This window comes from Mytilus trossulus, chromosome 5 (genome assembly GCF_036588685.1).
Source record: "Mytilus trossulus isolate FHL-02 chromosome 5, PNRI_Mtr1.1.1.hap1, whole genome shotgun sequence".
Taxonomy (NCBI): Eukaryota; Metazoa; Mollusca; class Bivalvia; order Mytilida; family Mytilidae; genus Mytilus; species Mytilus trossulus.
The window spans coordinates 79012104-79031656 of record NC_086377.1 but is presented as its reverse complement, the minus strand read 5'-3'; the positions used below and the strand labels follow the sequence as shown (position 1 = coordinate 79031656).

At 38.3% G+C, this 19553-nt stretch overlaps 1 protein-coding gene across 1 annotated transcript in view; it reads right to left on the bottom strand.

The window, feature by feature from the left end:
* LOC134718336 (uncharacterized) overlaps positions 1–19553 on the bottom strand; it is a 184466-nt gene that overhangs the window by 33988 nt on the left and 130925 nt on the right. The window contains exon 2 of the mRNA XM_063580831.1: positions 12278–12367. Coding sequence (XP_063436901.1) covers positions 12278–12292 — 15 coding nt within the window. The 5' untranslated portion in view covers positions 12293–12367. The remainder of the gene's footprint in view (positions 1–12277; positions 12368–19553) is intronic.

Sequence of the window (19553 nt, the reverse complement as noted above, 5' to 3'; positions counted from 1 at the left end):
TGACACATACAAGGACCTGATGTGATGTATATACCTAGGAGATAGCAAGCTGATGACACATAAAAGGACATGATGTGATGTATATACCTAGGAGATACCACACTGATGACACATAACAGGAGATGATGTGATGTATATATCTAGGAGATAGCAAGCTGATGACACATACAAGGACATGATGTGATGTATATACCTAGGAGATACCACACTGATGACACATAAAAGGAGATGATGTGATGTATATATCTAGGAGATAGCAAGCTGATGACACATACAAGGACATGATGTGATGTATATACCTAGGAGATACCACACTGATGACACATAAAAGGAGATGATGTGATGTATATACCTAGGAGATACCAAGCTGATGACATATACAAGGAGATGATGTGATGTATATACCTAGGAGATACCACGCTGATGACACATATAAGGAGATGATGTGATGTGTATACCTAGGAGATACCAAGCTTTGACACATACAAGGACATGATGTGATGTATATACCTAGGAGATACCAAGCTGATGACACATACAAGGACATGATGTGATGTATATACCTAGGAGATAGCGAGCTGATGACACATAAAAGGAGAAGATGTGATGTATATACCTAGGAGATACCACGCTGATGACACATATAAGGAGATGATGTGATGTGTATACCTAGGAGATAGCAAGCTGATGACACATACAAGGACATGATGTGATGTATATACCTAGGAGATAGCAAGCTGATGACACATACAAGGACATGATGTAATGTATATACCTAGGAGATACCACACTGATGACACATATAAGGAGATGATGTGATGTGTATACCTAGGAGATAGCAAGCTGATGACACATACAAGGACATGATGTGATGTGTATACCTAGGAGATAGCAAGCTGATGACACATACAAGGACATGATGTGATGTATATACCTAGGAGATGGCAAGCTGATGACACATACAAGGACATGATGTGATGTATATACCTAGGAGACAGCAAGTTAATGACACATAAAAGGACATGATGTGATGTATATACCTAGGAGATACCAAGCTGATGACACATACAAGGAGATGATGTGATGTATATACCTAGGAGATACCAAGCTGATGACACATAAAAGGAGATGATGTGATGTATATACCTAGGAGATACCACGCTGATGACACATATAAGGAGATGATGTGATGTATAAACCTAGGAGATACCATGCTGATGACACATAAAAGGACATGATGTGATGTATATACCTAGGAGACAGCAAGCTGATGACACATATAAGGAGATGATATGATGTGTATACCTAGGAGATAGCAAGCTGATGACATATACAAGGACATGATGTGATGTATATACCTAGGAGATACCACACTGATGACACATAAAAGGAGATGATGTGATGTATATACCTAGGAGATAGCAAGCTGATGACACATATAAAGAGATGATGTGATGTGTATACCTAGGAGATAGCAAGCTGATGACATATACAAGGACATGATGTGATGTATATACCTAGGAGATACCACACTGATGACACATAAAAGGAGATGATGTGATGTATATACCTAGGAGATAGCAAGCTGATGACACATATAAGGAGATGATGTGATGTGTATACCTAGGAGATAGCAAGCTGATGACATATACAAGGACATGATGTGATGTATATACCTAGGAGATACCAAGCTGATGACACATAAAAGGAGATGATGTGATGTATATACCTAGGAGATACCACACTGATGACACATATAAGGAGATGATGTGATGTGTATACCTAGGAGACAGCAAGCTGATGACACATACAAGGACATGATGTGATGTGTATACCTAGGAGATACCACACTGATGACACATAAAAGGAGATGATGTGATGTATATACCTAGGAGATACCACACTGATGACACATAAAAGGAGATGATGTGATGTATATACCTAGGAGATACCACACTGATGACACATAAAAGGAGATGATGTGATGTGTATACCTAGGATATAGCAAGCTGATGACACATATAAGGAGATGATGTGATGTGTATACCTAGGAGATACCACGCTGATGACACATATAAGGAGATGATGTGATGTGTATACCTAGGAGATACCACACTGATGACACATATAAGGAGATGATGTGATGTGTATACCTAGGAGATACCACACTGATGACACATACAAGGACATGATGTGATGTGTATACCTAGGAGATACCACACTGATGACACATACAAGGACATGATGTGATGTACATACATAGGAGAAAGCAAGCTGATGACACATAAAAGGAGATGATGTGTTGTATATACCTAGGAGATAGCAAGCTGATGACATATACAAGGAGATGATGTGACGTATATACCTAGGAGACAGCAAGCTGATGACACATACAAGGAGATGATGTGATGTATATACCTAGGAGATACCACAATGATGACACATAAAAGGAGATGATGTGATGTATATACCTAGGAGATACCACGCTGATGACACATATAAGGAGATGATGTGATGTGTATACCTAGGAGATACCAAGCTGATGACATATACAAGGAGATGATGTGATGTATATACCTAGGAGATACCACGCTGATGACACATATAAGGAGATGATGTGATGTGTATACCTAGGAGATAGCAAGCTGATGACACATACAAGGACATGATGTGATGTATATACCTAGGAGATAGCAAGCTGATGACACATACAAGGACATGATGTGATGTATATACCTAGGAGATACCACGCTGATGACACATATAAGGAGATGATGTGATGTGTATACCTAGGAGATACCACGCTGATGACACATATAAGGAGATGATGTGATGTGTATACCTAGGAGATAGCAAGCTGATGACACATACAAGGACCTGATGTGATGTATATACCTAGGAGATAGCAAGCTGATGACACATACAAGGACATGATGTGATGTATATACCTAGGAGATACCACGCTGATGACACATATAAGGAGATGATGTGATGTGTATACCTAGGAAATAGCAAGCTGATGACACATACAAGGACATGATGTGATGTATATACCTAGGAGATAGCAAGCTGATGACACATAAAAGGACATGATGTGATGTATATACCTAGGAGATACCACACTGATGACACATAACAGGAGATGATGTGATGTATATATCTAGGAGATAGCAAGCTGATGACACATACAAGGACATGATGTGATGTATATACCTAGGAGATACCACACTGATGACACATAAAAGGAGATGATGTGATGTATATACCTAGGAGATACCAAGCTGATGACATATACAAGGAGATGATGTGATGTATATACCTAGGAGATACCACGCTGATGACACATATAAGGAGATGATGTGATGTGTATACCTAGGAGATACCAAGCTTTGACACATACAAGGACATGATGTGATGTATATACCTAGGAGATACCAAGCTGATGACACATACAAGGACATGATGTGATGTATATACCTAGGAGATAGCGAGCTGATGACACATAAAAGGAGAAGATGTGATGTATATACCTAGGAGATACCACGCTGATGACACATATAAGGAGATGATGTGATGTGTATACCTAGGAGATAGCAAGCTGATGACATATACAAGGACATGATGTGCTGTGTATACCTAGGAGATACCACACTGATGACACATAAAAGGAGATGATGTGATGTATATACCTAGGAGACAGCAAGCTGATGACACATGCAAGGACATGATGTGATGTATATACCTAGGAGATACCACACTGATGACACATAAAAGGAGATGATGTGATGTATATACCTAGGAGATAGCAAGCTGATGACACATACAAGGACATGATGTGATGTATATACCTAGGAGATACCACACTGATGACACACAAAAGGAGATGATGTGATGTATATACCTAGGAGACAGCAAGCTGATGACACATGCAAGGACATGATGTGATGTATATACCTAGGAGATACCACACTGATGACACACAAAAGGAGATGATGTGATGTATATACCTAGGAGATAGCAAGCTGATGACACATAAAAGGAGATGATGTGATGTATATACCTAGGAGATAGCAAGCTGGTGACACATAAAAGGAGATGATGTGATGTATATACCTAGGAGATACCACACTGATGACACATACAAGGAGATGATGTGATGTATATACCTAGGAGATACCACGCTGATGACACATATAAGGAGATGATGTGATGTATATACCTAGGAGATACCACACTGATGACACATAAAAGGAGATGATGTGATGTATATACCTAGGAGATACCACGCTGATGACACATATAAGGAGATGATGTGATGTGTATATCTAGGAGATAGCAAGCTGATGACACATACAAGGACATGATGTGATGTATATACCTAGGAGATACCACACTGATGACACATAAAATGAGATGATGTGATGTATATACCTAAGAGATAGCAAACTGACGACACATAAAAGGAGAAGATGTGATGTATATATACCTAGGAGATAGCAAGCTGGTGACACATAAAAGGAGATGATGTGATGTATATACCTAGGAGATACCACACTGATGACACATAAAAGGAGATGATGTGATGTATATACCTAGGAGATACCAAGCTGATGACACATACAAGGACATGATGTGATGTATATACCTAGGAGATACCACACTGATGACACATAAAAGGAGATGATGTGATGTATATACCTAGGAGATAGCAAGCTGATGACACATATAAGGAGATGATGTGATGTGTATACCTAGGAGATAGCAAGCTGATGACATATACAAGGACATGATGTGATGTATATACCTAGGAGATACCAAGCTGATGACACATAAAAGGAGATGATGTGATGTATATACCTAGGAGATACCACACTGATGACACATATAAGGAGATGATGTGATGTGTATACCTAGGAGACAGCAAGCTGATGACACATAAAAGGAGATGATGTGATGTATATACCTAGGAGATAGCAAGCTGATGACACATACAAGGACATGATGTGATGTATATACCTAGGAGATACCACACTGATGACACACAAAAGGAGATGATGTGATGTATATACCTAGGAGACAGCAAGCTGATGACACATGCAAGGACATGATGTGATGTATATACCTAGGAGATACCACACTGATGACACACAAAAGGAGATGATGTGATGTATATACCTAGGAGATAGCAAGCTGATGACACATAAAAGGAGATGATGTGATGTATATACCTAGGAGATAGCAAGCTGGTGACACATAAAAGGAGATGATGTGATGTGTATACCTAGGAGATACCACACTGATAAAACATAAAAGGAGATGATGTGATGTATATACCTAGGAGATACCACACTGATGACACATAAAAGGAGATGATGTGATGTATATACCTAGGAGATACCACACTGATGACACATATAAGGAGATGATGTGATGTGTATACCTAGGATATAGCAAGCTGATGACACATATAAGGAGATGATGTGATGTGTATACCTAGGAGATACCACGCTGATGACACATATAAGGAGATGATGTGATGTGTATACCTAGGAGATACCACACTGATGACACATATAAGGAGATGATGTGATGTGTATACCTAGGAGATACCACACTGATGACACATACAAGGACATGATGTGATGTGTATACCTAGGAGATACCACACTGATGACACATACAAGGACATGATGTGATGTACATACATAGGAGAAAGCAAGCTGATGACACATAAAAGGAGATGATGTGTTGTATATACCTAGGAGATAGCAAGCTGATGACATATACAAGGAGATGATGTGACGTATATACCTAGGAGACAGCAAGCTGATGACACATACAAGGAGATGATGTGATGTATATACCTAGGAGATACCACAATGATGACACATAAAAGGAGATGATGTGATGTATATACCTAGGAGATACCACGCTGATGACACATATAAGGAGATGATGTGATGTGTATACCTAGGAGATACCAAGCTGATGACATATACAAGGAGATGATGTGATGTATATACCTAGGAGATACCACGCTGATGACACATATAAGGAGATGATGTGATGTGTATACCTAGGAGATAGCAAGCTGATGACACATACAAGGACATGATGTGATGTATATACCTAGGAGATAGCAAGCTGATGACACATACAAGGACATGATGTGATGTATATACCTAGGAGATACCACGCTGATGACACATATAAGGAGATGATGTGATGTGTATACCTAGGAGATACCAAGCTGATGACATATACAAGGAGATGATGTGATGTATATACCTAGGAGATACCACGCTGATGACACATATAAGGAGATGATGTGATGTGTATACCTAGGAGATAGCAAGCTGATGACACATACAAGGACCTGATGTGATGTATATACCTAGGAGATAGCAAGCTGATGACACATACAAGGACATGATGTGATGTATATACCTAGGAGATACCACGCTGATGACACATATAAGGAGATGATGTGATGTGTATACCTAGGAAATAGCAAGCTGATGACACATACAAGGACATGATGTGATGTATATACCTAGGAGATAGCAAGCTGATGACACATAAAAGGACATGATGTGATGTATATACCTAGGAGATACCACACTGATGACACATAACAGGAGATGATGTGATGTATATATCTAGGAGATAGCAAGCTGATGACACATACAAGGACATGATGTGATGTATATACCTAGGAGATACCACACTGATGACACATAAAAGGAGATGATGTGATGTATATACCTAGGAGATACCAAGCTGATGACATATACAAGGAGATGATGTGATGTATATACCTAGGAGATACCACGCTGATGACACATATAAGGAGATGATGTGATGTGTATACCTAGGAGATACCAAGCTTTGACACATACAAGGACATGATGTGATGTATATACCTAGGAGATACCAAGCTGATGACACATACAAGGACATGATGTGATGTATATACCTAGGAGATAGCGAGCTGATGACACATAAAAGGAGAAGATGTGATGTATATACCTAGGAGATACCACGCTGATGACACATATAAGGAGATGATGTGATGTGTATACCTAGGAGATAGCAAGCTGATGACATATACAAGGACATGATGTGATGTGTATACCTAGGAGATACCACACTGATGACACATAAAAGGAGATGATGTGATGTATATACCTAGGAGACAGCAAGCTGATGACACATGCAAGGACATGATGTGATGTATATACCTAGGAGATACCACACTGATGACACATAAAAGGAGATGATGTGATGTATATACCTAGGAGATAGCAAGCTGATGACACATACAAGGACATGATGTGATGTATATACCTAGGAGATACCACACTGATGACACACAAAAGGAGATGATGTGATGTATATACCTAGGAGACAGCAAGCTGATGACACATGCAAGGACATGATGTGATGTATATACCTAGGAGATACCACACTGATGACACACAAAAGGAGATGATGTGATGTATATACCTAGGAGATAGCAAGCTGATGACACATAAAAGGAGATGATGTGATGTATATACCTAGGAGATAGCAAGCTGGTGACACATAAAAGGAGATGATGTGATGTATATACCTAGGAGATACCACACTGATGACACATAAAAGGAGATGATGTGATGTATATACCTAGGAGATAGCAAGCTGGTGACACATAAAAGGAGATGATGTGATGTATATACCTAGGAGATACCACACTGATGACACATACAAGGAGATGATGTGATGTATATACCTAGGAGATACCACGCTGATGACACATATAAGGAGATGATGTGATGTGTATATCTAGGAGATAGCAAGCTGATGACACATACAAGGACATGATGTGATGTATATACCTAGGAGATACCACACTGATGACACATAAAATGAGATGATGTGATGTATATACCTAAGAGATAGCAAACTGACGACACATAAAAGGAGAAGATGTGATGTATATATACCTAGGAGATAGCAAGCTGGTGACACATAAAAGGAGATGATGTGATGTATATACCTAGGAGATACCACACTGATGACACATAAAAGGAGATGATGTGATGTATATACCTAGGAGATACCAAGCTGATGACACATAAAAGGAGATGATGTGATGTATATACCTAGGAGATACCACACTGATGACACATATAAGGAGATGATGTGATGTGTATACCTAGGAGACAGCAAGCTGATGACACATAAAAGGAGATGATGTGATGTATATACCTAGGAGATAGCAAGCTGATGACACATACAAGGACATGATGTGATGTATATACCTAGGAGATACCACACTGATGACACACAAAAGGAGATGATGTGATGTATATACCTAGGAGACAGCAAGCTGATGACACATGCAAGGACATGATGTGATGTATATACCTAGGAGATACCACACTGATGACACACAAAAGGAGATGATGTGATGTATATACCTAGGAGATAGCAAGCTGATGACACATAAAAGGAGATGATGTGATGTATATACCTAGGAGATAGCAAGCTGGTGACACATAAAAGGAGATGATGTGATGTGTATACCTAGGAGATACCACACTGATGACACATAAAAGGAGATGATGTGATGTATATACCTAGGAGATACCACACTGATGACACATAAAAGGAGATGATGTGATGTATATACCTAGGAGATACCACACTGATGACACATATAAGGAGATGATGTGATGTGTATACCTAGGATATAGCAAGCTGATGACACATATAAGGAGATGATGTGATGTGTATACCTAGGAGATACCACGCTGATGACACATATAAGGAGATGATGTGATGTGTATACCTAGGAGATACCACACTGATGACACATATAAGGAGATGATGTGATGTGTATACCTAGGAGATACCACACTGATGACACATACAAGGACATGATGTGATGTGTATACCTAGGAGATACCACACTGATGACACATACAAGGACATGATGTGATGTACATACATAGGAGAAAGCAAGCTGATGACACATAAAAGGAGATGATGTGTTGTATATACCTAGGAGATAGCAAGCTGATGACATATACAAGGAGATGATGTGACGTATATACCTAGGAGACAGCAAGCTGATGACACATACAAGGAGATGATGTGATGTATATACCTAGGAGATACCACAATGATGACACATAAAAGGAGATGATGTGATGTATATACCTAGGAGATACCACGCTGATGACACATATAAGGAGATGATGTGATGTGTATACCTAGGAGATACCAAGCTGATGACATATACAAGGAGATGATGTGATGTATATACCTAGGAGATACCACGCTGATGACACATATAAGGAGATGATGTGATGTGTATACCTAGGAGATAGCAAGCTGATGACACATACAAGGACATGATGTGATGTATATACCTAGGAGATAGCAAGCTGATGACACATACAAGGACATGATGTGATGTATATACCTAGGAGATACCACGCTGATGACACATATAAGGAGATGATGTGATGTGTATACCTAGGAGATACCAAGCTGATGACATATACAAGGAGATGATGTGATGTATATACCTAGGAGATACCACGCTGATGACACATATAAGGAGATGATGTGATGTGTATACCTAGGAGATAGCAAGCTGATGACACATACAAGGACCTGATGTGATGTATATACCTAGGAGATAGCAAGCTGATGACACATACAAGGACATGATGTGATGTATATACCTAGGAGATACCACGCTGATGACACATATAAGGAGATGATGTGATGTGTATACCTAGGAAATAGCAAGCTGATGACACATACAAGGACATGATGTGATGTATATACCTAGGAGATAGCAAGCTGATGACACATAAAAGGACATGATGTGATGTATATACCTAGGAGATACCACACTGATGACACATAACAGGAGATGATGTGATGTATATATCTAGGAGATAGCAAGCTGATGACACATACAAGGACATGATGTGATGTATATACCTAGGAGATACCACACTGATGACACATAAAAGGAGATGATGTGATGTATATACCTAGGAGATACCAAGCTGATGACATATACAAGGAGATGATGTGATGTATATACCTAGGAGATACCACGCTGATGACACATATAAGGAGATGATGTGATGTGTATACCTAGGAGATACCAAGCTTTGACACATACAAGGACATGATGTGATGTATATACCTAGGAGATACCAAGCTGATGACACATACAAGGACATGATGTGATGTATATACCTAGGAGATAGCGAGCTGATGACACATAAAAGGAGAAGATGTGATGTATATACCTAGGAGATACCACGCTGATGACACATATAAGGAGATGATGTGATGTGTATACCTAGGAGATAGCAAGCTGATGACATATACAAGGACATGATGTGATGTGTATACCTAGGAGATACCACACTGATGACACATAAAAGGAGATGATGTGATGTATATACCTAGGAGACAGCAAGCTGATGACACATGCAAGGACATGATGTGATGTATATACCTAGGAGATACCACACTGATGACACATAAAAGGAGATGATGTGATGTATATACCTAGGAGATAGCAAGCTGATGACACATACAAGGACATGATGTGATGTATATACCTAGGAGATACCACACTGATGACACACAAAAGGAGATGATGTGATGTATATACCTAGGAGACAGCAAGCTGATGACACATGCAAGGACATGATGTGATGTATATACCTAGGAGATACCACACTGATGACACACAAAAGGAGATGATGTGATGTATATACCTAGGAGATAGCAAGCTGATGACACATAAAAGGAGATGATGTGATGTATATACCTAGGAGATAGCAAGCTGGTGACACATAAAAGGAGATGATGTGATGTATATACCTAGGAGATACCACACTGATGACACATACAAGGAGATGATGTGATGTATATACCTAGGAGATACCACGCTGATGACACATATAAGGAGATGATGTGATGTATATACCTAGGAGATACCACACTGATGACACATAAAAGGAGATGATGTGATGTATATACCTAGGAGATACCACGCTGATGACACATATAAGGAGATGATGTGATGTGTATATCTAGGAGATAGCAAGCTGATGACACATACAAGGACATGATGTGATGTATATACCTAGGAGATACCACACTGATGACACATAAAATGAGATGATGTGATGTATATACCTAAGAGATAGCAAACTGACGACACATAAAAGGAGAAGATGTGATGTATATATACCTAGGAGATAGCAAGCTGGTGACACATAAAAGGAGATGATGTGATGTATATACCTAGGAGATACCACACTGATGACACATAAAAGGAGATGATGTGATGTATATACCTAGGAGATACCAAGCTGATGACACATACAAGGACATGATGTGATGTATATACCTAGGAGATAGCGAGCTGATGACACATAAAAGGAGAAGATGTGATGTATATATACCTAGGAGATAGCAAGCTGGTGACACATAAAAGGAGATGATGTGATGTATATACCTAGGAGATACCACACTGATGACACATAAAAGGAGATGATGTGATGTATATACCTAGGAGATACCAAGCTGATGACACATACAAGGTGATGATGTGATGTATATACCTAGGAGATACCATGCTGATGACACATAAAAGGAGATGATGTGGTGTATATACCTAGGAGATAGCAAGCTAATAACACATAAAAGGAGATGATGTGGTGTATATACCTAGGAGATAGCAAGCTGATGACACATAAAAGGAGATGATGTGGTGTATATACCTAGGAGATACCAAGCTGATGACACATACAAGGAGATGATGTGATGTATATACCTAAGAGATAGCAAACTGACGACACATGCAAGGGCGTAATATGATGTATATACCTAGGAGATACCAAACTGATGACACATACAAGGAGATGATGTGATGTATATACCTAGGAGATAGCAAACTGATGACACATACAAGGACATCATTAGGTGTATATACCTAGGAGATACCAAGCTGATGACACAAAAAACAAGAGACATCCAACAGATGAGAACACAGATTTTAAACATTTGTCTTTCACATATGCAATGTATATTAGACAACAACGTGGAATTGTCAACTTTCATTGTTAACTGACAACAAATACTACAATGACATTGAAAACTACAGGCAACCGTTTTATTTTAATTTCTTTGTACCAAGTCTGTTTTGTCTCTGATAATTTGTGAATATCTTTTAAAATAAGACAAGACTATTTACCTTAAGGAAATCCATCACTTCTTCCTTCTTCCTTTTTCTCTCTTCACTGTCATGGCTTACTATTTTTACCAGATCATAAGGAGTCTTACCCTGAAATACAATCAAATAATCTTTCATTAATTATACACAAAAAATATATATCTTTTATTTCAAAAACTGTAAAGCATTAAATAAAAGGTAACTGTTGCATTAATTTTACCTATACAATGCAGAATGTTGTCTTATTTATATATACTTGAAATAAAAACCAGTGAACCTAAACCAACAACAAATATGAAGTGTCATTATAAAGAGATCAATGAATAATATTTGAGATTTTGCTGTTAAAGAAATTATTGAATGATTGGTGTAGGGTGTGTGGGTGAAATGTGATAAGATGGTAGTTATATGTGTTGCTGGAGTATAATCAAATGGTAGTTTTGTTAATAGTGTATGATTGGTGTAAGATGTGTTGCTGGAGTATAATTAAATGGTAGTTTTGTTAGTAGTGTATGATTAGTGTAAGATGTGTTGCCGGAGTATGCTTAGATGGTAGTTTTGATAACAGTGTATGATTGGTGTAGGGTGTGTTGGTGGAATGTGATTGAATGTTAGTTTTGTTAATAGTGTATAATTGGTGTAAGGTGTATTGGTAGAATGTGATTAGATGGTAGTTTTGTAAACAGTGTATGATTGGTGTAAGATCTGTTGGTGAAATGTGATTAGATGGTAGTAAAGTGTGTTGTTGGAGTATGATTAGATGGTAGTTTTGTTTAATAGTGTATGATTGGTGTGAGGTGTATTAGTGGAATGTGATTAGATGGAAGTAAGATGTGTTGCTGGAGTATGATTAGATGGTTGTTTTGTTAGTTTAGGATTCGTGTTAGGTGTGTTGGTGGAGTATGATGAGATGGCAGTTGTGTCAGAAATGTAGGATTGGTGTTAGGTGTGTTGGTGGAGTATGACGAGATGGTAGTTGTGTCAGTAGTGTAGGATTGGTGTTAGGTGTGTTGGTGGAGTATGATGAGATGGTAGATGTGTCAGTAATGTAGCATTGGTGTTAGGTGTGTTGGTGGAGTATGATGAGATGGTAGTTGTGTCAGTAATGTATGATTGGTGTTAGGTGTGTTGGTGGAGTATGATGAGATGGTAGTTGTGTCAGTAGTGTAGGATTGGTGTTAGGTGTGTTGGTGGAGTATGATGAGATGGTAGTTGTGTCAGAAGTGAAGATTGGTGTTAGTTGTGTTGGTGGAGTATGACGAGATGGTAGTTGTGTCAGTAATGTAGGATTGGTGTTAGATGAGTTGGTGGAGAATGATGAGATGGTAGTTGTGTCAGTAGTGTATGATTGGTGTTAGGTGTGTTGGTGGAGTATGATGAGATGGTAGTTGTGCCAGTAATGTAGGATTGGTGTTAGGTGTGTTGTTGGATTATGATGAGATGGTAGTTGTGTCGGTAGTGTAGGATTTGTGTAGGGTGTGTTGATAGAGTATGATGAGATGTTAGTTGTGTCAGTAGTGAAGGATTGGTGTTAGGTGTGTTGGTGGAGTATGATGAGATGGTTGTGTTGTCAGTAGTGTAAGATTCGTGTTAGGTGTGTTGGTGGAGTATGATGAGATGGTAGTTGTGTCAGTAATGTAGGATTAGTGTTAGGTGTGTTGGTGGAGTATGATGAGATGGTAGTTGTGTCAGTAGTGTAGGATTGGTGTTAGGTGTGTTGGTGGCGTATGATGAGATGGTAGTTGTCAGTAGTGTAGGATTGGTGTTAAGTGTGTTGGTGGAGTATGATGAGATGGTAGTTGTGTCAGTAGTGTAGGATTGGTGTTAGGTGAGTTGGTGGAGAATGATGAGATGGTAGTTGTGTCAGTAATGTAGGATTGGTGTTAGGTGTGTTGGTGGAGTATGATGAGATGGTAGTTGTGTCAGTAATGTAGGATTGGTGTTAGATGTGTTGGTAGAGTATGATGAGATGGTAGTTGTGTCAGTAATGTAGGATTGGTGTTAGGTGTGTTGGTGGAGTATGACGAGATGGTAGTTGTGTCAGTAATGTAGGATTGGTGTTAGGTGTGTTGGTGGAGTATGATGAGATGATAGTTGTGTCAGTAATGTAGGATTGGTTTTAGGTGTGTAAGTGGAGTATGATGATATGTTAGTTGTGTCAGTAGTGTAGGATTGGTGTTAGGTGTGTTGGTGGAGTATGATGAGATGATAGTTGTGTCAGTAATGTAGGATTGGTGTTAGATGTGTTGGTAGAGTATGATGAGATGGTAGTTGTGTCAGTAATGTAGGATTGGTGTTAGGTGTGTTGGTGGAGTATGACGAGATGGTAGTTGTGTCAGTAATGTAGGATTGGTGTTAGGTGTGTTGGTGGAGTATGATGAGATGATAGTTGTGTCAGTAATGTAGGATTGGTTTTAGGTGTGTAAGTGGAGTATGATGATATGTTAGTTGTGTCAGTAGTGTAGGATTGGTGTTAGGTGTGTTGGTGGAGTATGATGAGATGATAGTTGTGTCAGTAATGTAGGATTGGTTTTAGGTGTGTAAGTGGAGTATGATGATATGTTAGTTGTGTCAGTAATGTAGGATTGGTGTTAGGTGTGTTGGTGGAGTATGAGATGGTAGTTGTATCAGTAGTGTAGGATTGATGTAGGGTGTGTTGGTGGAGTATGATGAGATGGTAGTTGTGCCAGTAATGTAGGATTGGTGTTAGGTGTGTAAGTGGAGTATGATGAGATGGTAGTTGTGTCAGTAATGTAGGATTGGTGTTAAGTGTGTTGGTGATGTATGGTGAGATGGCTGTTGTATCAGTAGTGTAGGATTGGTGTAGGGTGTGTTGGCGGAGTATGATGAGATGGTTGTTGTATCAGTAATGTACGATTGGTGTTAGGTGTGTTGGTAGAGTATGATGAGATGGTAGTTGTGTCAGTAATGTAGGATTGGTGTTAGATGTGTTGGTGGAGTGTGATGAGATGGTAGTTGTGTCAGTAATGTAGGATTGGTGTTAGGTGTGTTGGTGGCGTATGATGAGATGGTAGTTGTGTCAGTAATGTATGATTGGTGTTAAGTGTGTTGGTGGAGTATGATGAGATGGTAGTTGTCAGTAGTGTAGGATTGGTGTTAAGTGTGTTGGTGGAGTATGATGAGATGGTAGTTGTCAGTAGTGTAGGATTGGTGTTAAGTGTGTTGGTAGAGTATGATGAGATGGTAGTTGTGTCAGTAGTGTAGGATTGGTGTTAAGTGTGTTGGTGATGTATGATGAGATGGTAGTTGTGTCAGTAGTGTAGGATTGGTTTTAGGTGTGTTGCTAGAGTATGATGAGATGGTAGTTGTGTCAGTAGTGTAGGATTGGTGTTAAGTGTGTTGGTGATGTATGATGAGATGGTAGTTGTGTCAGTTGTGTAGGATTGGTGTTAGGTGTGTTGCTAGAGTATGATGAGATGGTAGTTGTGTCAGTTGTGTAGGATTGGTGTAGGGTGTGTTGGTAGAGTATGATGAGATGGTAGTTGTGTCAGTAATGTAGGATTGGTGTTAGGTGTGTTGGTAGAGTATGATGAGTTGGTTGAAGCGTCAGTAATGTAGGATTGGTGTTAAGTGTGTTGGTGATGTTTGATGAGTTGGTAGTTGTGTCAGTAGTGTAGGATTGGTGTAAGTTGTTGGTGAAGTACGATGAGATGGTTGTAGTGTCAGTAATGTAGGATTGGTGTTAAGTGTGTTGGTGATGTATGATGAGATGGTAGTTGTGTCAGTAGTGTAGGATTGGTGTTAGGTGTGTTGGTGGAGTCTGATGAGATGGTAGTTGTGTCAGTAGTGTAGGATTGGTGTAGGGTGTGTTGGTAGAGTATGATGAGATGGTTGTAGTGTCAGTAATGTAGGATTGGTGTTAGGTGCGTTGGTGATGTATGATGAGATGGTAGGTGTGTCAGTAGTATAAGATTGGTGTTAGGTGTGTTGGTGGAGTATGCTGAGATGGTAGTTGTGTCAGTAGTGTAGGATTGGTGTAGGGTGTGTTGTTAGAGTATGATGAGATGGTTGAAGTGTCAGTAATGTAGGATTGGGGTTAGATGTGTTGGTAGAGTATGATGAGATGGTACTTGTGTCAATAATGTAGGATTAGTGTAAGGTGTGTTGGCAGAGTATGATGAGATGGTAGTTGTGTCAGTAATGTAGGATTGGTGTGAGGTGTGTTGGTGGAGTATGATGAGATGGTAGTTATGTCAGTAGTGTAGGATTGGTGTTAGGTGTGTTGGTGGAGTCTGATGAGATGGTAGTTGTGTCAGTAGTGTAGGATTGGTGTAGGGTGTGTTGGTAGAGTATGATGAGATGGTTGTAGTGTCAGTAATGTCGGATTGGTGTAAGGTGCGTTGGTGATGTATGATGATATGGTAGTTGTGTCAGTAGTGTAAGATTGGTGTTAGGTGTGTTGGTGGAGTATGATGAGATTGTAGTTGTGTCAGTAATGTAGGATTGGTGTAGGGTGTGTTGTTAGAGTATGATGAGATGGTTGAAGTGTCATAATGTAGGATTGGTGTTAGATGTGTTGGTTGAGTATGATGAGATGGTAGTTGTGTCAGTAGTGTAGGATTGGTGTAGGGTGTGTTGGTAGAGTATGATGAGATGGTAGTTGTGTCAGTAATATAGGATTGGTGTTAGATGTGTTGGTAGAGTATGCTGAGATGGTTGTAGTGTCAGTAATGTAGGATTGGTGTTAGGTGGGTTGGTGATGTGTGATGAGATTGAAGTTGTGTCAGTAGTGTAGGATTGGTGTTAGGTGTGTTGGTGGAGTATGATGAGATGGTAGTTGTGTCAGTAGTGTAGGATTGGTGTTAGGTGTGTTGGTGGAGTATGATGAGATGGTAGTTGTATCAGTAGTGTAGGATTGGTGTTAGGTGTTTTAGTGGAGTATGATAAGATGGTAGTTGTGTCAGTAATGTAGGATTGGTGTTAAGTGTGTTGGTGATGTATGATGAGATGGTTGTTGTATCAGTAGTGTAGGATTGGTGTAGGGTGTGTTGGTAGAGTATGATGAGATGGTAGTTGTGTCAGTAATGTAGGATTGGTGTTAGATGTGTTGGTAGGTTGAGGTCAAGTGAAAACTGTCTGACTGGCATGAGGACCTTGCAAGGTACGCACATACCAAATATAGTTATACTTTTACTGATAAAAGATAATTTAACATTACAAACATTTTTTTTTTCAAGTAGTCACTGAACCATGAAAATGAGGTCAAGGACATTGGACATGTGACTGGCTGAAACTTCGTAACATGAGGCATCCATATACAAAGTATGAAGCATCAAGGTCTTCCTCTTTCTAAAATATAAAACTTTTAAGAAGTAAGCTAATGTCTTGGCCACTGCTTGATCACTATCCCTATGCCGAGCTTTCTAAAGAATAAAGTTGCAAGCTCCACAAAAAATAATCAGTTTTAAGGGGGCTCGTGGGTCTAAATTATTTTTTTAATTTAGAAAAAAATGGGGTCACCGTTCATTTACGCTCACAATCTGCCTTCTAAAGAAGCATACATTTTTGTTAATGTCCTTTTTTTCTGTTGACCTAATAGGGGAAATAGTTGTAATATCCAAATCAAAAATTACAGAAATCGCTTAAATTTTACAGTTATTTAGTTTATGTACAGCTTTTTCGAAAACAACAATAAAAAATATAGGTCACTGATGAGTTAAAAAAGATATTTCAATTTTCATGCCAAAAATGGTATTTTTGCACCAAAGGGAGATAATTTGGAGCTTTTTCAATGATATCTACATTTTAAAAGTCACCTGAGGCCAACAAGAATTGATTTTTTGGAATGATTCTTGTACCATAATGATAAAGTAATAACTACTTAAGGTAATAAATGAAATTTGTAATGAAAAATTATTGTTTAATTTTTTTCTGAAAATCTTATACCCACGAGCCTCCTTAAGAAAACTGTGTTCATTCATTAAGTGTATTAATAGAAAGGTTAGTCCCTCCATGTAAACGTTAAGCACAGACTGATTTCTTCATATTTAGTTTAACCTGTTTATTATATAGGTATTTCATCATAAACTTAAAAGTTGTACTTTATTATATTTTATCTGCAGCTGTTTACCCTCAACTATTGTACATGTATTTGTATTTATACTGTAATTGTACTTTCTCTGTTGATTTGTATTTAGTTTTTAGAGAATAAAATATCTATCTATCTAATAAGAATTAAACGAAATGTTACCTCCAATGATTTCACCCAAGGACTGCATCCTGAATCTATTATCCATTTTATTACATCAATCTGTCCCCTCTCAGCAGCATAATGTAAAGCTGTGTGTCCAAACTATAACAATATAAAAATATAAACATGTTAATGGTGTGTGATAACAAAATCATGAGAGGAGTCAAACAATTTACCAAATGTAAGAAATATAACATCGAGTAAAAAAATATCCAATTATATTTGTGTATAAACTATTAAATGGTAGATTAAGATATAAATTCACTTTTTCTGATTCAGTGAAACAAAAAAGGTAAAAAAAAATAATAAGCTCTTAATTATATAAGTGTAACAAGTCAAATAATAGCAACCCTCACTTTATATAAGTCTCACAAGTAATTGTTGTCCATTTAACATGCATGATTAACAACATGATTTTATGTTGATTCAGTAGAATGATCAAAGTTGAAAAAAAAAACTTTTTTTCAAGAAACATTAAAACGAGTAATATTTTCTGATTCAGTACGAAGAGACAAGAAAAATAAGACCCCACTTTATATAATTCTGTCAAGTATTTGTTATTTTTAAAAGATGTTTAACATAAGTTCTGTAGAATTAACATTATCTGACTAAAGATGTTAACACAACTTTTTCTCATCAAATTCTCATTAAAATCAGATGTTTACAAAATATTTGTTTTGTCAAGAAACAAAATAAAACCTTAACTATCTGATTCAGTTCTGTGTTACGAATAAAATGAGACCCCACTTTATATAATTCTAACAAATATTTGTTGTCCATTAAACCTGTCTGATTAACAACATGATTTTGTGTAGATTCTGTATAAAGTGATGTTTGGTCAGAGTAAGGTGATTATATCTATCATTACCATGGATGTAGCGTCTAACTGACTGCCGTGAGTGACTAGGTAAGTCACCACCTCCAGGTGTCCTTCCCCAGCCGCCCACATTAATGGTGTCCTTCCACTCTGTAATATCAACATATAACAGACATCAAAACTTGTGTCATAAACTGGACAATGTTGTGTAATAAATATAAACAAAATATATATCACATGAATCAGTGGTCAAAACTGAATAAAATGAC